General features: G+C 34.5%; 1 protein-coding gene across 1 annotated transcript; it reads left to right on the top strand.

The window, feature by feature from the left end:
• The first annotated feature begins 4,022 nt into the window (after positions 1–4,022).
• Positions 4,023–13,754, top strand: LOC143226498 (dual specificity tyrosine-phosphorylation-regulated kinase 2-like). Its single transcript, XM_076457525.1, has one exon. It carries the CDS (start codon positions 4,236–4,238, stop codon positions 6,045–6,047), a length of 1,812 nt encoding a protein of 603 aa, XP_076313640.1. The 5' UTR covers positions 4,023–4,235; the 3' UTR covers positions 6,048–13,754.
• Positions 13,755–21,179: the final 7,425 nt, after the last annotated feature.

The following is a 21,179-nucleotide window of genomic DNA, read 5'->3' as shown; positions in this document are numbered from 1 at the left end:
TGCTCTAGTCGTTCCTAATTTAGCAGTGTAAGACTAGAGGGAAGGTAGCTAGTCATCACTACCCACTGACAACTTTTGGGTTACTTTTTTACCAACGGATAGTGGGAGTGATCGTAACATTATAACGCACCCACGGCTAAAAAGGTGAGCATGTTTGGTGCGATGGGGATTCGAACCTGCGACCCTCAGATTACGAGTCTAGTGTCTTAACCACGTGGCTATGCAGAGCCCTGACAATAATATTTAAAAACTAAAATTTCAGTAACGTTTCTAAAGTTCATAAAAGAAGAGAAAAATTATATTGGATTTTGCCACTAGATGACAGCACGCAATACGAAGAGGAACATGATGAAACATTTTCCACAGTTCGAAATTTCCCTAAAAAAACATTTATGACTGCTTTTAATACTAACATTATAAAACTATCATTTGATTTAATTTCTAATATGTAAAGACCTGGCTGGTTTCAAAGCGCACTACAAACCACACGGAAAAGAGATACTTAGTTCACTGTTCATTACTATTAAGACTGCAGTACAGGGGCTCAACCAAAAGCGGGGGCTAACTACTTTTTTTTTCTCTAAATGCTTCTTTTAAAGTTGTATTGTGTTCCTTGATTTTGTACCAAACATCACATATTAATTTTGTGCAGAAACGTATATCGTTTGTTTTGCTTGAAAGATAATTACTTCCTATAAAAGGCTTATTCCCTGAATTTCTCTTGACTTATGCAAATATATAAATACAAAGATAATGAAAAGTTTGGTATTCAAGTATCTAGCCACTCCTCGAGAAAATCCTGGCGTAGCACGTGCAGTAATATTGTTCAGTTTTTGAAAAAAAATTTTTTTTTTTTTGGTGTGAGCGTTTTTTAAAGCTGTAGAAGCATAATTATAATCAGATGTATTTCCGCGGGGTCAACGAAAGTGTTCTATTTGAAGATTAAATAAAACCAAAATTAAGATCAACAAACATTTTTATTTCTTGCTTTTCAAGTTCATCTATCATGTTATATTGTAGCATACACACTACATAATTCTTCTCTTTATTAATGGCATGTGCATGTTTTTCTGATACCATGAATTCCAACGTTAAACATTTTGTATGTGATATCATTTTAGTGTATACTGACTAACTGACAGACAATACACTACTGTACTGTGGGGGGAGTGGTTAAAACAGGTGACTCCCCCCAAGGGGCCATCGATTCAATTTAAAGGAAATTGTTAGTACCATAATACATTAGTGTTAAGCTTTTGTGTTTTTTTTTAATATAATGAAATAATACTAATGCATTATGGCAGGTATAACTAAAAGTTGTGTTTCTAAAAACTTAAAAGATAAGAACAGTTAACCCATATCAGAACTAGCAGTACATCCGTGAAAATTAAGTGTTGTAAGTGTAGTGAATTGAGTGACGATTTAGTTGTTTTTTTTATGGATAAGACACACAAATAATAAATTGTATTATCACCCTTCAAGTGTGTTTTTGTTATAGAAAAGCCACATCGAATTGCCCGCCATGTCCACTAAGGGGAATCCAACCCCTGAGTGTAGTGTTGTAAATATGAATACTTACTGCTGTTCCTTCACGGAATCGTACACCAGCCGATCGAAAACAATTTTAAGTCTTGTATACATAGATGGCTCATTAGAAAATATCCTGGTGAATCCTTATTCACATTTAATTTTCGGTGATCTCCGAGTTATTGTACACATAATCAACGAGCTCCTTATTTACTCGGAGTTAAGTATGAGGGTTTATAACGCGAAACATTGAGTTTTGATACCTGCGATGAGCACAGCACAGATAACTCAATGTGTAGCTTTGTGTTTAAGAGCAATAAAACAATTATTACCAATCAGTCATCACAGCATATTTGAAGTGAATAACAAATAAAACTTATAGGAAGACTATTTTCTGTGTGATTATAAGCTTCGCTAAGCCTCTAGTAAGTACAAGAGATCGTATTTCCTGGACCACGTTCAAGTTTGTATTTAAACCTTTTTTGATATTATTCGATTGAAAATGGGTATTTACTACGTTAATAACATAAATGTGCAATCAGGTTTATAAACAGGTAGTGGGTTTCTGGTCCGATCTGTTTTATTTTTCTAGTAGAAACACTGTCGGGGAGTACTACTTGTAAATCTACCAGTTTTTATTTATTGTTTCGTTTTTGAATTTCGCGCAAAGATGCACGAGGGCTATCGCACTAGCCGTCCTTAATTAAGCACTGTAAGATTAGAGGGAAGGCAGCTAGTCACCCCCCCTCCCTCAACTCTTGAGCTACTCTTTTACCAACAGATAGTGTGATTGAACGTAATATTATAACGTCACCACAGCTGAAAGGGTGAGCAAGTTTGGTGCGATGGGGGATTCGAACCCACGACCTTCGGATTACGACTCGAGTGCCTTAACCACATGGCCATGCGAGGATTAATTTATTACGTTATTTTAAGTCCAAAGTGATCATTGTTTCCTATAAAATAGTAAATTCAATGTTTAGTATAAAGGTACCTGACAAACAAGGAAACCAATGCTAAACATGATCAACTAAGTTTTGTAGTTTAGAATTATGCGCAGTATTAACCAGTGTTCACTAGCGTTAAATATGCAAAGTTGTACTAAAGTTTACAATAATATAATTCTACTGTATCTAAAAACGGAAAATTTCACCACAGTCCGTTGCTTGGATGTGAATCATCAATAGCGCCACGGTTTTGTGTGTGTTCCTCAACTTTAACACAAGTTCATCTACCTAGTTCGTGAAATGGCCGCTCGCCAGACCTCGGCCGTCAACCTCTTCTCTTTAGATGTTCTGAATCTTATTACACGTACCCCTCACACTGTTCCTCAAGCCTCACAATGGATCAGTCCTACGAGCAGGCACCATTCCAAAACCTAAGCATCCCTTAGGCTGTAACTTTAGTCGTCGGTTCCTTAGAGCAGTTTAGCCAAAACGACTGGACGTTAATGTTAGCGTTTACTTTGCAACATTTTGAGTTACATATTATTAACATTACACGTAATTTCGAAGTGGCAAACATTTTCGTACAAATCCAAATATTCTGAAAATAATTTGGATAAGTATATGCTACAATTAATTTAAAACGTGAGACTTCCAACCATGTTTGTTATTAATAAATTAATAATGTTTGATGAAAATTAAGCTAATTAAAAATAAATTAATAAATTAACAGTCACTTTTATATGTAATAAATGTCTTTGGTCTTATCATGTTGATATTTACAAAGATTTTGTTTTGTTTTGAATTTCGCGCAAAGCTACTCGAGGGCTATCTGCGCTAGTTGTCCCTAATTTAGCAGTGTTAGACTAGAGGAAAGTCAGCTAGTCATCACCACCCACCGCCAACTCTTGGGCTACTCTTTACCAACGAATAGTGGGATAGACTGTACATTATAACGTCCCCACGGCTGAAAGGGCGAGCATGTTTGGTGTGACGGGGATTCGAACCTACGACCCTTAGATTAAGAGTCGAGTTCCCTATCCACCTGGCTATGCCGGGCCATTTACAAAGCTAAAAATGAAAAGCCCACAGTAATCAATTTTACTGACAAATAATAGTTCTCGACGTGAAATACTTTAAAATTTTACCTAGAATACTTAAATCTTAAGCCCCCAATGGCAAAGCAGTATTTTGCGGATTTACACCTTTATAAACTGGATTTCGATACCCGTACCATGGGCAGAGCACAGATAACCCATGGGGTAGCTTTCTGTTTTATTACAAACAAACTAGACTTTTATTTCAAAACATTGAATATGCACGTACACGTAAGATAATAATGCAGGTTTGCATACAATGACGTAAGTTGTCGCTTGAAAAATATAATTTTACATCTCTTGTATTTTATAATTGTAGATTTTTGTAACTCATATATACTAGCGTTATCATCGTCAGCTGATTAAGTTTGCTTTACAGTTATATTTTGATTGGTTGACTATTTATGACGTCAGAAAAACGACGCGTTTCTAGTGCTAACTCAGCGTGCAGCATAGCAACAGCCTTGATGACAGTATAGCAGACTACTGTTACAGTGTTGGTGAACTTGGGATGGAGACCGAACGAAGCAACTTTCTGTTATTTAGTTTATTGTGTTGAGTTTGTGCTAAGGTGCATTGCAAGAAAAACCTCAATGTCAGCGAAAACAGTTATCTGGTCCACAGTTTGTAGGCTAGTAAAAACTAGCTTCTTTGTTAGGCTTAGGCTATGTCTAAAAGCACAAGGGTGAAATCTCAGACAAGCATGCCACTCTCTCGAACAAGATCATTGATCGCCAACATTAATGGCTCGTCGAGCACGTCTTCAAATGATGGCTTTCTCTCCAATATTCCAGAAAAATTTACCAACGTCAATTTACCGCCTATTAAAAGTCAGACAATTGGAGGATTTAAGTCGGAATATCAAGATGCAATAGAAGTGCAACAGTTATTTCAACCGCTTTCAAATCGTTCACAAACGCAACATGGCGACAGCACTAACGTTAGTAGTAATACTAATAATATAACTACTACTGGTAGTGGTAGCATTAATACCAGAGGATCGGTTACTAAACTACCCGAAGTTCGTCCAGCTACATCTGTGGACACTAATACCAATGTCAGTAACAAAAATGCACCTTCCAAAACCAAAACTCTTGTGGCTACGCCAGAACAGGTAATGAAGTTATATATGCATAAACTTACTCCTTATGAACACCATGAAATTTTCAGTTATCATCAAATATATTTCATTGGTGCCAATGCTAAAAAACGACAAGGAGTCATTGGGGCTCCCAGTAACTGTGGTTATGATGATGATCAGGGTTCTTATCTTCATGTGCCTCATGATCACATAGCTTATCGGTATGAAATGCTAAAAATTATAGGCAAGGGGAGTTTTGGTCAAGTAATAAAAGCTTATGACCATAAGAACCACCAACAGGTAGCTTTAAAAATGGTGCGGAATGAAAAACGTTTCCACCGACAAGCACAGGAAGAGATTCGTATTTTAGATCATCTAAGAAAACAGGACAAAGATAATACTATGAATTTAATACACATGTTAGAACACTTCACATTCCGAAATCACATATGTATAACTTTTGAATTACTCAGTATTAACTTGTATGAACTTATTAAGAAAAACAAGTTTCAAGGATTCAGTTTGCAACTTGTTCGGAAGTTTGCTCATTCTTTGCTTCAGTGTTTGGATACTTTGCATCGAAATAAAATTATACATTGTGACTTAAAACCAGAAAATGTGTTATTAAAACAGCAGGGACGTAGCGGAATAAAAGTGATAGATTTTGGTTCAAGTTGCTATGAACATCAAAGAGTATATACTTATATACAGTCCAGATTTTACAGAGCACCAGAAGTGATCCTTGGAGCAAAGTATGGGATGCCAATAGACATGTGGAGCTTAGGCTGCATTCTTGCTGAACTTTTGACAGGCTATCCCCTTCTCCCAGGAGAAGATGAAGGGGACCAGCTGGCTTGTATGATCGAGTTGTTGGGCATGCCACCACAAAAACTTCTGGACCAGTCAAAACGTGCCAAGAACTTTATTAGCTCAAAAGGTTATCCACGTTATTGTAGTACTACAGTTGTAGCTGATGGCACTGTTGTGCTTAATGGTGGTCAGTCTCGACGAGGAAAAATGAGAGGTCCTCCAGGCAGTAAGGACTGGGTGGCAGCTTTAAAAGGGTGTGATGATCCACATTTTATTGATTTTTTGAAACGCTGCTTAGAGTGGGATCCAAGTTTGAGAATGACACCATCAGCAGCCCTCAGACACGAATGGCTACGTCGTCGTCTCCCAAGACCTCCACAAAATACTGTAGACAGTAGTTCTTTAGATTCTCAGCCTGCAACTCAAACCAGTAACCATGTTGGAAGTACTCGCAACAGCCTCATCACACGTGTTAATACAATTGGTGGTGCTAAAGCTCGAACAATAGTAACCACCATTAGTGAAGACATCCCTGGTACAATGAATCCTCACACCAAATTACCCCAAATTAGTAACCCAGTAACTTGATAACTTAGGGTTTTAGAAGTGAGAGAATGTGAGTGCACTTTATAATGAAAGCAAGTTGGCATTGCTAGCTACAGTGCTCAGTGATTAAAATACATTTCTCTCAGTATAATTCTTTGCAAATGTTAGCAAGTCATTGAACATATTTGTTGTAAAATTTGCTGTAAGTATTTTCATTGGTTCCTGTATTTATTGATTTTGTGTGTGTGTGTGAGTTCTTACTGCCATTTTTCTTTTTGAGGTCTAGTAGTAGTTACATGAGAAATTATAATTGTGGTTATTTTTTAACTAAAAATGAAATCCAAAAGGTGAAAAACATTTTTTATGGTAATTAATTTTATTAGTAGTGTTTAAGCATATTTTCCACCTTTCTTCTAGTATGTTCTACTTCTCTTGTTCATTGTTTTTTTTTAAAAAAAACGTACTATGTACTAGCATCATGTTACCTTATCTCTTACAATACAGTACAGTAAATGTTTAAAAGCTTGTGGTAGAGTTCTGCACATGTGCTTTTTAATTAGTTAAATATATATATATATATATATATATACACATTGATTCTCCAGGTTTAAAGTGTTCCTTAAGGTGTTATGTATTAGTGTTTGAAGTTCTAGATGACCATTTATTTCTTAAAAAGTAAGGTGTTTTTAGTTAGTTTGGCAGTCAGTGCCCATTGGAGGAATACTTCTGTAACTTTTGTCAAAGATTAAAAGCACAAATTTGATCTCTAAATTTTCCAACTTAAATTTGTCTTGGGAGAAACAACTTGGCACAAACTCAGGTTTTGTCTTGTTCTTACTGTGCAGTTGGGCTTGGCAGAATTATATTTGTTTCGTTCCTTCATGTGTACTGCAGGCAACAACTATTAAGTGTTTAGTCTTACCATAAACGTCTTGATATCCAATGATATCTAATGTGATACGTTATAGATCTCTAGCATTTTATCAGATGCTTGTATTGATGTATAGTGCAGAAACTGTTTGATGATTCAGCTTTCTTAACATTGGTTATTCCTTATTCTCAGTTTATCTTTTTCAATCTTATTTTGTTTTTTCTTAAGGCTTAAAATTTCACCATAATAAATAAAAACATGCATATGCCTCAGCTGTGGGCTCAGTTCACAATTTTTGATTGCATGTGTTTAATTTACAGTATTAGCTTACCTTAAAAAGTGAAAACATTGTCATTGTGAGTTACACAGAATTTTATCTTGCCAAAAAAGAAAAGGTTACAATACATAAAGTTGTTTTATTTATGTGTTTATTTTTGTAATTTGTTTTTAAAGACCTTAATTTAACATTACTTTCCAGTTATGAAATTTGTTTTATAGGAAGGAAATGGTCTGGGTTTGGATAACTACACACTTACTTGTAAGTCACCTCACAATTTACCTAGCCTCACAAGTGACACGTTTTATGTGTTGTTGTGCAGTGTAGAAAAAGAACCCATTTTTGGTCACATGTTTCTGTAAACCTTGTGTGAAAAGTTTGTGACATAGTTTGTAGGATCTGTACAGGAATATGTGTGTACGTCTGTCAGAAAAACCATTTTTGATGAACAGATACTCTTTGGATCAAATTATTGTGTTCATTGCATTAAATAAACACAACAAGCAGCACTAAGTTACACTTACATAGATGCTCATATTAATGTTTAAATTGTATACTGTATGTATATGTACCAAAAATACTAGATATTACATTTTTATCTCTGATGAAGGAGTTTACAAAATCCACAAGAATACGTGTATGTGTGTCTAAGAAATTATCTATAGTATGGTTATGTTATGCTTGCAAGGAGTAATCTTGTATAAAGTTGTGCATGAGAGTAGCAAGTTCACAGTTTTACACCTAAAATGTAAGGAGTAATTTTGTATCAAGCTGTGTACGTAATAGTAGGCTCACACAGTTTTACACCTTGCTATGATGTAAGGAATAGTTTTGTACAAAGCTGAGTGCATAGTAGAAGTTTCACACAGTTTTACACCTTGCTATGATGTAAGGAATAGTTTTGTACAAAGCTGAGTGCATAGTAGAAGTTTCACACAGTTTTACACCTTGTCAGGATGTAAGGAATAGTTTTGTACAAAGCTGAGTGCATAGTAGAAGTTTTACACCTTGTCAGGATGTAAGGAGTAATCTTGTATAAAGCTGTGTACATAATTGCAGGTTTACACAGTTTTACACTTTTTCAGGATATAAGTAGTAGTTTTGTATTAAGTGGAACACACAGTTTTCTACCTTTTCAGGACATAAGGAGTAGTTTTCTGTAAAGCTGTGCACACAGTAGCAGGTTCACACAGTTTTCTACCTTTTCAGGACATAAGGAGTAGTTTTCTGTAAATCTATGCACACAGTAGCACGTTCACACAGTTTTCTACCTTTTCAGGACGTGAGGAGTAGTTTTCTGTAAAGCTGTGCACACAGTACCAGGTTCACACAGCCTTCTACCTTTTCAGGATGCAAGTAGTAGTTTTCTGTAAAGCTGTGCACACAGTAGCAGGTTCACACAGCCTTCTACCTTATCAGGATGCAAGTAGTAGTTTTCTGTAAAGCTGTGCACACAGTAGCAGGTTCACACAGCCTTCTACCTTTTCAGGATGCAAGTAGTAGTTTTCTGTGAAGCTGTGCACACAGTAGTAGGTTCACACAGTTTTCTACCTTTTCAGGACATGAGGAATAGTTTTCTGTAAATCTATGCACACAGTAGTAGGTTCATACAGTTTCTTTCATCTGTAATATGTTGCACTTTTATAATAATTACTGCACACATTTTAAGATACATGATTCTTATGATAAGGTTAAGTGTATGTAAGATTTGTTGATTACCTTGTCCAAGAAAAGGGCCTTTTGTATTTTGTTAGTATTAAATGATGATTTTGTGGTTCAGACATTATCTAAAAAGGGTTTTTGTGGCTGCTGCCTTTGTTTTACTTTACTGTAGTTTATTTACTTTTCTGTGTAGATTTATGTTGATAAATGTGCATCACATAGCTGTGTTCATTGTTTCTGGGGTGAAAAATGTCTTTTTAGAAGTGTATATTTGTGTGTCATTCCTTCTTAACTATTTGGGAAGTTTCTGTTAGAAAGATATTTGGCATTGGAGTAGTATATAATATGTATTTAAATACACTAAGTAGAATGTATTTTATAAATGCTCTGAAAGTTAAAATTCCTGTTAAATGTATACTTTCAATTGATCTCTGGATGGAAAATCAGTTTGGTTTTACAAACTTTCTTTGTTTAGATGTCATTCAGGAAGAAAGTGAATTTTCTTTATAGTATATCATCCAATACAATTAAGCTACTGTTTTAGTATGTGAGCATACATCTGCTAATGGCAGCTTGTGGTGTACTCACTAAGATAGATGAGGTAGAACAGAATGGAAACTGAGTGATGTTGATTTTGAATGACTGGTTGTAATCAAGTTCTTAGTGTAGGTTGGAGAGAGGTCAAAAGGCTGGAGCATAGATGAGTGGTTAAAAATGTGTTTAATGATGATTTCTTTGTACATGGATCTGTAGGTGGTCACACAGTTTGAACTTGGCAAAGCCGACATACAGATGACTCAAATTTACTCTGGTTATAAACTGAATTAAATAATGAAATAACTTCAAAAGCAGATAAAATAGTTAAAAGGGATGGATGTATCTGCACAAAGGTTGTTGTCCATAAATTGGTTTTTGAAATGTAGAAACCCTTAATGACCATACTAAGGTGCACATTGTAAGATCTGCTGGTATTGGTGGAACAACACAAGTGAGAAGGTTTTAATGCATTGACTTTGCAACAGTATAGTGTCAAAGAGGATGTATTCATTTGTCAGTTACAGATAAATGTTGGTGGATCAGTTTGGTAAAGAAACAAAACCCTGATATGTTTAACTTACTGGAAATAAAATCTTATTACATTCTTAACATTGCTAGAAGTCATTAAAAACTGTGAAACAAACTCATTGTAAAGGTTGTATTTTTACCTTTTATACCTGTATTTATTCAATAAGTTAGATGTATAATTGGAATTTTTAAAAGCATTAGGGGTCTTGGTAAACTAGGTGGAAGGCTTTGTTTATTTTTTATTTACAAGGTTGGTATTGGTGAATTGAATATGTGATGTAACACTTTGTAAATCGAAATTAAGAGTTATATTCAAGGCACATTTCACCTGTCAATTTTTACAATGGTTTCTTAGCTGGTATAGGATGTCACCACTCTCAGTTTGCTTCTGAAGGAGAAAGGTCCACCTTTCAAAAGCATTTGGGTTATAGGGTTTTTATGTAATTTCCATAGGATGTGTTTGATAATACAGGGGTCCTTGCTTCAAGTCTTTGTTGGATTGGTTTATGAATGGAAAGGGAAACTTTCACATAAAAGTTATATCAATGATTCTTAAGTGTTTCTATGGCCTAGTTCTTTTTGTTTTTACAATAATTTGATGAATATTTATTAAGAATAAACTAACTCGGAGCATGTACAAATTTGAAATTAAAGCAGGATTTAAATCTTGGCACCAGGTTGCCATGGCAATGAAATATTTCATCATGTCACCTATTAAATTATCCCATTTTATCTGTGTGTAGGGCTCTCCTAAATAGAACTTGAATATAAAATAGTTCTGGACTTTTGAAAGTCTAGAACTGTTTTCATGTTCATTGAGTCCTACATCAAACTTTGTTTCTTGGAATTTAATGGTGGATTCAACACTTTGTTTTCTTTGTGTTCTTTCAGGAATGAAATGCTTCAGTTGCACAACACATTGCTAATTTCACATCATTTTGTTTTTCTTTTTCCTAATTCAACCAATCAGTGAGCATGTTTAGATTCATACGGGACCAAAGACAGTTAGTTCAGGCAATACTATTGAGTGACTGTTGATACCATATGATCATTAGGTTGTGTTTGTTGCTGTGAAAGTAAATAAATATACAGTAGTTCCCATTTCTAAGTACAAACAGTAGTGACATTAGGTTTGGAACATCTGGCTCCTGCATTTTTGGGTTGGTTCGTAGATATGAAAATATTTATTGAGGCCTGCATCAGAGCATCACATTGATTTGTATAAATATTAAAATAGAAAACAGTTAGGAACATGGTTACATTTGAGGAGATATAACTGAGACTTGGGTTTTTTATACAAGAAAAGTTTTTCTAAATTTGTAGTTTTGAAGCAGATGTTCTGAAAGTCACATACAAGACATTTTTGTTTAGTGAAAGAATAGAACCTTAAAAAATATATAAGATTATTTTTTTGAGCTCAGAGCAATCCAATGTTAAAAAGAGTAGTGTTTAATGTTGTATTTTTGTTTATGAAAGGTTAGGATGACAGCATGGGTAATATGAAATATGTACAGATAAACACTAGGATAATTTCCATGATTAACTATGAGGATATCCAGAATCTGTAAGTCTAATCTGGGTCAGTTTGTACATACATCAGTGCATGATATATCTTGCAGTAGATAAGTGTAGGTAGCAGAAGTTGTTACATAAATAGCAAGATATAAGATGTTTCTGTGTTTTTTTTATGTCATTGATTACTTCAGACTTGGTGTGTATAGATTTAGTACCCCTGGGTGATTACCTGTAATTAAATAGCCTATTGTGAAGATAATGTGTATGTTTTAATACACACATCAGTCTATTTCGACTGTGATTTCTAATGACATGTTGTTAGGCAGGGCCACACATTAGCCCCATAGCTCAGGAATGTACTGTCATTTGGGGTTTGTTTATTCATTTTATTTTTTCTTAGTTATGAAGCTATTAATGCTATTTTTGTGTGTATGCATCATGTCTTATAAGCATATATAACACTTTAATTCGAAATAAAAATTATAGGTTTCTAAATATTTTATTGTTTCTTGATTTCATCATTCATCAGATTTTCTGTGCTGTCTGTTATTAATTATGGTCTTCTACAATTTAAATTTATCACACCTGCTTTTGTGTGTAGTTTCTAAAATTCCACATCAAACTGCTGCTTTGTTCATAAGTGATATGTATTGATACATTTATGCCTAGCTATGCAATTCTTTTTAAAAATATTTTTGTATGCAGATGCATAACTTTTAAATATATGTACATATTAGGATGTGTATACAAACTACAGCCCTAAACATTAAGATAGGCAGTGTTAACATTAATTGCACATTGTTGCTTTGGCTGTATTTAGTGGATACATACATGTTTGTTTTCTTAATTATATCAGAGTCAGATTGATAGATTTTATACCCATGGGATGCATAGAGCCTCTAGTAAATGTACATAGTACAGTCATCTCTTGATAAGTAATGAAAGTAATATAATTGAAAGCTTCTGAACTCCAATATAAATTAATTTTTCTCCATGTTTATTATTCACCATCTTTTCATGGATTATTGTTCTAAACAAATCTCATCTTTATTTCTGTTTTTCTAGAGATTTAACTTAGGTTTTTTCCAATTAAATGTTAGATTTTTTCCAGTGATTGCACTAAATTATGCAAAACAAATTATAATTAATTTGAAAATATTAAAAACTCCAGGTTTTTAAGGGGGAGTGGGTGGGTTTAACCAAAAGAGATTAACAGTTTTCATCTGCTGTTTTTTGTAAATGGACAATGATGTTTTTTTATTGTCCTCATACCTCTTTAGATTTTACAAACATTTGTTTTTGTTTTTCTACATTTATTATTTTTACATCTACACATGTTTACAAAACCAAATTTTTAAAAGTTTATGTGCATTTTAATATATCAGACTTCTCACTGTTTTGTGATGTTTTAATTACAGCTTGGATAAGAAAGTAAGTTAAGAAAAAAAATGGATTTAATCCATCTAAATAGTAGGTTTGGTGTTAATATTAAAAATAACCACTTTTTTATTTGATTTCTGTTTAAAAAACTTATTTTTACATTGTAGTTGATAATAATAAAGTTTATGTATTAGTAAAACTAGAAATGAGAGGGTGATAAACAGTGATTAATTAAACTTTTTACTGTTATTTTTCATTCTACAAGTGCATTTTATCCATGCTATTTTTATTTTAGGACTACTGTGCTCTATTATGATTGGTCTGTAATTGTTCTCTGTCCATCCAACATTCTTGATCGCTTTAAGTGTTGCCTTTTTTGCTACCTAAATGTGTTCTATCTGTGTTGTATTTTTATCTTTAACTGAGCTCGACCCTTGTTATATTTTCCGTTGCTGAGTGCGCTTTGTTGTAATTTCTTACGATGCTTGGTCCTGGTGGCACAACAGGTTTTGCTTTATATTGTCTGCTATATTAATTTCCATTTGTTACTGTGTTTTACTAGTACTGTATACTTTTTCAGTTTATTGAATTTTTATCTGTATTATCGCTACTGTGCTTTCTGTTCTTTAGACAGAAAATCAAATTATTCAAAATTAATTTCATGTGTTGTAAGGCAGGCAACAAGTGTTACGTGTACATTTATCGCAATGCCTTTTTTTAAATCAACCAACACATAGATGCTAAATCTTTCCAGATTGACTATATGCGTGCAGAGCTACTTTTATCATAAAATTTGTATAGTGTTTTGGACACGGGTGCCTTGCTTTTTGCGAAGATGGACGTCACTTTTAGTATGTAATGGTGTAGCTTTGCACAATTTTTCACTTATTAGAGATAAAAACGAGTTTCTGTATTAGGCTTAGGTGGTCTCCTGTGAAAAAAAAAGAAAATGTGTAAATAAATATGTATATAACTTGATTTGTCATTTTGTTATTTTATCATCAGTAAAAAGTAACACACCTATATGAATTACACGTACAGTTGAACATAAATTACACATAATATAACAACTTTTAAGGTTAAACTTGGTGTACATGTTTGTTTCTCTTTATTTTATCGTTACCGTTCAGTATCTTATTGACTAACTGTTAAGAATCTTACCGTCTTGTCAGTAAAGTACCATGTATTTACTAAGAACTAGACAAAGCAAGTATTTCGGGGGGAGGGGGGTGACGCTTTGAAGAATTGTCCTGGATCAGCCGAAACGTGCGGAAACATGTAGCTTAACTAGAACCATGGTAACGGACAATTCCATTAAGTATTCCAGGGGTAATCAGGAATACCTTCTGTGACAGCGTTGCTAAAACAGGGATTTCGAGATACCTAATAAATATTATACGAGTTATTGTGGCGGCAGATCACTGACTTCGAAGAGTTTAATGCAAGTCTACATATAATGGAGTTGTGAGTAACACTGCATTTCCAATACTGTCTGACACAAGATAATAGTTTTGTGCATTTTCCGTGATTTTTACATTTGTGTATCATACATAATTTAATTTTTCCAGAACAATCAACTACAGGTAGAAATGGTATGTAGTAAGGACGATTCCGACACCAGGTGACACTGTGACAGGTTTATAAGCTTAAATTAATAAACGCATAAACTGTTTTAAATGCGATGTTTGCTAACGTTATTTCAACTATAGTCTTACCTGAGGCAGTTATAAATAATTTTAACCCAATTAAAATGTGTAATTGTTGGCTGATTTAGATTAAAAACATTAAAGCTGTTGTTGTTTTTTTAAATGCTTTGAATACACAATTATGGAATTTGTTAAAGTTTATCACAATGATTTTTAAAAAAGGTTTAACTAACCCTATAATTCATTTCAAAGCAATAATGGTTCATAATATGATTCGCGTTGGAATTTGTTCAAAACTCCAACAGAACATTCGAGGTAGGGGTTGGGGAACACCTTAAAAAGCGGGCTAATTCTTTAAACAACACCTAAAACTTTCATTTTTAATAGTTAAGACCACTCAAATATTGATAATAAACAAAATAATTGATTTCACGACTGTAGCCAAAATCAAATTTGCTCAATTTTTTCGTATTATTACTATGAATATTATTGTTTCACAAATCTAGAGCAAATTCAACTGGATATTTTGCATCAAAACCTGAACGTATATACGAAGCGCTGCGTGTGTCCATGACCTATTTAAAAATTGATTATTTTTATTTAAAGTTGATTTACGTGGTTAAAAATGCATAACAGATGCGATGTTGTTCTGCTGCTATTCTATTTGTAAAATTTATACTCGCTTAGAGGGAGGTGTGTCTTACCATAGACAGGTTTTCTGTTATGCAATAAAAAAACTCAACATATAAGATAATTAAAATGTAGAAATTAAAATCTAAAAATTGGGATCATAAAAGAAAAGCGAACAAGGCTTGGAGATTTACTGTTGGCAGTTTCCTCAAACTACAAATTCCATTATGATTCCACTATAAAATTATTGCAAATGATATCTTCTGTAATGTAGGATTGAACAGAAATGTTGCAAAAAACTAAGAAAGTAGTTTGAAATTTAAATTCGACCTTAATTTTGTCATTATGTGAAGATTCCTAATCTCTTCTATTTCCGCCATAAAAAGATCTGGTGTTTTCCTACCGTGCGTGTTAGTTGGAAATCATAATTTGTGTATTTTCTAGCAGACTCGGCATTCCACTCATAATCTAAGGATCGCGGGTTTGAATTCCCGTCGCACCAAACATGCCCTTTCAGCCATGGGAGCTTTATAAGCCACGGTCAATCTCACTATTCGTTGGTAAAAGAGTAGCCCAAGAATTGGAGGTGGGTGGTGATAACTATCTGCCTTCTCTCTAGTCGTACACTGCTAAATTAGGAACAGCTAGCGCAGATAGCCCTCGTGTAACTTTGCGCGAAATTCAAAACAAACAAAAAACAATCATCGTTACTTTAGTTTGCTGTCTCTACAAGGATTTCTGTGACTATATTTCAGTTAAGTTTTTAACAGTGGACGATTATCATAGTATATTTTTCCACTCAGACGACGGTGGTGATTTTTTCTACTGTTTTTTATACTTAGCTGAAATCGTGAGTACATAGCATTTATTATAACTTTATGCGGCACTATTTCATAGAGCTATTGCTATTTTTGAATACTTGGTGTTAAAGTAGCGGTTGTAAATATTGTCGATTTACGCTATGTATGTCCCTTTTGTCTGTCTCGCATACATATGTGTCATGGAAACTTATCAAGGTAAGCATGTTACTACATCTGTTTGTATTGTATTCATCTCTGTTACATTATCTTAGAAGAAACTTTATTTCTTTCCGATGAGACTGCTTTGTTACTGCTCATCTTTTATTACATTACACTGTGATACTGATGGAAGCCAATCATTAAATCAGTGATGTTGTATTTACATACAAGTACACGTGTTTATTCTTTGTTACTGAATAAAAAGCCAATAAATAAATGTGTAAAACATATGAACACATATCCACGTATGTAACTTAAAATTATTTTCCATGAATGAGCATAAAACGTAAGATTATTAAAAATTGATAATTTGAAAATGGGAATAAGGTTGTCAAAAAAGTGCAGTTTGGTTTGTTTCGAATTTCGCTCAAAGTTACATGAGGGTTATCTGCGCTAGCCGTCAATAATTTAACAGCGTAAGACTAGAGGGAAGTCAGCTAGTCATCACCACCCACCGCCAACTCTTGGGCTACTCTTATACCTGGCCATGCCGGGAGCAATTCAACTTGTAACTGTACTTTTGGGCCCGGCATGGACAGGTGGCTAAGACACTAAACTCGTAATCTGAGGGTTGCAGGTTTGAATTCCTATCACACCAAAAAAGGCTCGCCCCTTTTAGCCGTGGGGCGTTATAATGTGACGCTCAATCCCACTATTCATTGGTAAAAGAGTAGCGCAAGAGTTGGCGGTGGGTGGTGATGACTAGCTGCCTTCCTTCTAGTCTTACTCTGCTAAATTAGGGACAGCTAGCGCAGATAGCCCTCATGTAGCTTTGCTCTAAATTCCAAAAAAACAAACAAGTTGAATCAAAAATGCAAATTTTATATTTTCTAGCCTACAACTAGGTAATCTAAAAAGTAAATAAAAAAGTGATTATAGTACTTTTCAATTTTAGTGTGGAGTCAAAATAGGGATTTGTAGCTTGAAGTACAAAGGCTAAATATTCTGTAGTTTTCCCGAGAAATAATCATTACCTTTACGTAAAATAATTACAGTAAATATATTGAACGTTTGTCGAGGAAATTTTTCTTCTGAATTTTTACACTTTTGTAAATTATAACACTTTTTGACCTAAATAATAAAAAAAAAGGTGGTGGTTCACCCCCTATACGATGAGCTATTTGTGTTGTGCCGACTGCGGGTGACGAAGCCCTATTTTTGACGTTATAAAATTTCACTCAGACTTGTTCATGAGCAATAGGTGGCTTTTAATAAATATCCTTTAAAGTGTTTAATATTTTCTCAAGAAAAATCGTAATTCTGACGAATTGTTTTGCGGTATGCTTGGTTAAAGTTCATATTATAATATTTTAATTTTTTATGAATAGTGGTAATGACTTCAAAACATATATTTTGTATACGTATAATTAGATTTACTAGCTTCAAGTGAAGACGTCAAGAACCTGTAATTATACAAATACCGTCTGCAAGTATTAGTTCCCAAGAGCAAGACAAGTGACGTAATACCCAATCCACATTCCATGCAAGACAAAGTGTATAAATATTGAGCTTGTAAAAAGGGGATCGTGGAATAAAAGTTTCTAAGGATTGGACATTTTGTTGCATCAGTCGCTTAGTTATAATTTTCTTGAGTTTCAAGGTCTACATGAGATATTCTGATACCCTCTCAAAAAAAAAGATTTTTTTTTTTTAAATCGCACATTTCGATTAATTGTTTTGAGTGCGTTTCCCATAATCTAAACTTTCTACATGCTTAGTTAATATTCTGTTGAACATTAGAAACATCGTTCACACACAGTGGCTTTTGCGTACTCTGACACAGTCTATTCGAATTGCTGTAATTACCTATTCTGACTTCAGCAAGTGATTCACCGATTCACCATGGTTGAGTTCCATCCAATCAGAATGAACTCACAGTTAGTTGAAAGCGTCGGGCACTCGTTTTAGCTTGTATGTTGTCTGCTGTTTGTGTGAAGGCTATTCGATTGTCACGAGCAATATACCTGAGTCCTGCAAACGTCTAGGCTCCTCAATAACACGCAGATAGCAATGGTTGCGTAGGCTGCTGTATCAGTAGACTCGAAAGGAATGTTGGAGAATCTAGGGGTGGACGATACATTAATATGTTTGAACATGTTAACAACGTAAAGAAAAAACTTCGAAAATACAAAGACATATATATATATTCATTGGTGTGAACCATTTTGTCAAACTGTTCTTTTAATACATATATATATATATATAAAGAAACTACTCTCCTGTTTCAGTGTGATTATTTGGCATAGTATTTCATTACGAAAAATGTAAAGATTGTTGGAAAAATTTTATAAGATTATGAGACTTGAAGTTCTAAGTTTTAACCAGTTCTTACATAAACGACTTGGCATGGCCAGGTTTTTAGGGTGCTCGACTCATAATTTGAGGGTCGAATCCCCATCATACCAAAGACGCTAGCCCTTTCAGCTGCTTGAGTGTTATAAAGTTCGGTCAATCCCATTATTTGTTGGTGATGGGTGGTGATAACTAGCTGCTACCCTCTAGTCTTACACTGCTAAATTAGGGACGGCTATCGCAGATAGCACTTGTGTAGCTTTGCGTGAAATGCAAAAAATAAACAAATCTAGTATAAATCTTATTCAATATGAAATAATGTTTCACAGCTCGCAAACTCTTAAAACCGTACCATTTTAGGATTTTTTTTTTAATTGGGTAAAATAACCAGACCATTTTTACAGGCATATTACGCTTTAGGAACTCAAATATCCTACGACATATCAGCCACCAAATAAAGTATTTCTTCCCCAGAAAATAAGTAAAACAGAAGGTTTGTTTTGCGTCTTACCCAGAGCTACGCGAAGGCTATCTGCACTAGTCGTCCTTAATTTAGTAGTGAAAGATTAGAGGGAAGGCAACTAGTCATAACAACTCACTGCCAACTTTTTTTTTTTTTTTTACTCTTTTACCAACTAATAGTTGAATTGACTTTTAAATTATAATGCCCTCACGGCTGAAAGGTCGAGCATGTTTGGTGGGAGGGGTTTGCAGTTTCGAATCTACAACCACAACCAGAAGGCGATAGCCAGTTTGGAGTCCTTGCGCAACACATACAATAAATCTCTATTTGTCCATTATTCTCGTTTTCATCACAAATGGCTAACTAGGAAGCCAAAATAAAGAAGAAAAGAAAAACACCTTAAACTAATAAACCATAAACATATTTGCAAAAATATTAAAATACACTAGAGTGAAAACAAAATTAAGCTTTTATAACAACAACAACAAAAATATACATCCTGTATTTATCGAGTTATAACAACAATGGAAAAATATCGATGACTCCAATAAGTACAACATTCATAACATATCAGCCATAGTTGCTCTCAAAGTCCAAATAATCCTAACCGTACTTTCTTTCTTTTTGTCGTTTAGGCCTTAAATATCCATGAAAAAATAAAATAAAAAAATCGATTTTCTTTAACGGTCAGTGCCGATACTTAACTTATTTGAATTCAACTAAATAAAATCGCTGTTCCTAAAACTGACGAACCTTGGGTAGTTGTGCCACGAGTGTAACATACATGTATTCCTAGAGAGCATTTAACGTACGTTTTTTTTTGAGGTTGTCAGAAGGATTAGAATAAAGAGATACCTGAGAATATGGGGTCCTTTTTCAGACACTTTATAGATGTAGAAGATCATCGGGTTGAGTACGTATTACGTATATTTAACAGTTTCTTGAACTTTAAAACTGAAAAGGATTTAGGGAGCTACCACAATTTTATTTATTGGCAGAGTAGTACCTAATGAGACACGAAGATGTTACCAAGAGTAGTGCCTACTGAGACACGAAGATGCTATCAAGAGTAGTGGCTACTGAGACATGAAGATGTTAGTAAGAGTAGTGGGTACTGAGACATGAAGATTTTACCAAGAGTAGTGCCTACTGAGATACAAAAATGTTACCAAGAGTAGTACCAACTGAGACACGAAGATTTATATGCAAAAACGGCTCGTTTGGGTTAAGAAAATATTTTACATAGAAGAGCGAACAACGTTTCGACCTTCTATGTAAAATATTTTCTCAACCCAAACGAGCCGTTTTTGCATATAAATTTCTCAACAAGTGGGTTTCTCGACATCACTGAGACACGAAGATGTTACTAAGAGTAGTACCTACTGAGATACAAAAATGTTACCAAGAGTAGTGGCTACTGAGACATGAAGATGTTAGTAAGAGTAGTACCTACTGAGACACGAAGATGTTATCAAGAGTAGTACTTACTGAGACACGAAGATGTTACCAAAAGTACTGCCTATTGAGACATGGAAATGTTACCAAGAGTAGTGGATACTAAGACATGAAAATGTTACTAAGAGTAGCCTACTGAGACACGAAAATGTTACTGAATAGTGGCTACTAAGACACGAAGATGTTACCAAGTGGCCTACTGAGACACGAAAATGTTACTAGAGTAGCCTACTGAGACACGAAGATGCTATCAAGAGTAGTGGCTACTGAGACATGAAGATGTTACCAAGAGTAGTACTTACTGAGACACGAAGATGCTATCAAGAGTAGTGGCTACTGAGACATGAAGATGTTACCAAGAGTAGTACCTACTGAGACACGAAGATGCTATCAAGAGTAGTGGCTACTGAGACATGAAGATGTTACTAAGAGTAGTACCTACTGAGACACGAAGATGCTATCAAGAGTAGTGGCTACTGAGACACGAAAATGTTACTAAGAGTAGTACCTACTGAGACACGAAGATGTTACTCAAGAGTAGTGGCTACTGAGACATGAAGATGTTACCAAGAGTAGTACTTACTGAGACACGAAGATGTTACCAAAAATAGTGCCTATTGAGACATGGAAGATGTTACCAAGAGTAGTGGATACTGAAGACATGAAAATGTTACTAAGAGTAGTGCCTACTGAGACACGAAAATGTTACCAAGAATAGTGGCTACTAAGACAGGAAGATGTTACCAAGAGTATTGCCTACTGAGACACGAAAATGTTACCAAGAGTAGTACCTACTGAGACACGAAGATGCTATCAAGAGTAGTGGCTACTGAGACATGAAGATCTTACCAAGAGTAGTACTTACTGAGACACGAAGATGTTACCAAAAGTACTGCCTA

Source organism: Tachypleus tridentatus, chromosome 9, assembly GCF_004210375.1.
Source record: "Tachypleus tridentatus isolate NWPU-2018 chromosome 9, ASM421037v1, whole genome shotgun sequence".
NCBI lineage: Eukaryota > Metazoa > Arthropoda > Merostomata > Xiphosura > Limulidae > Tachypleus > Tachypleus tridentatus.
Note: the sequence above shows the minus strand (reverse complement) of the source record. Positions and strands in the feature narration are given on the sequence as shown.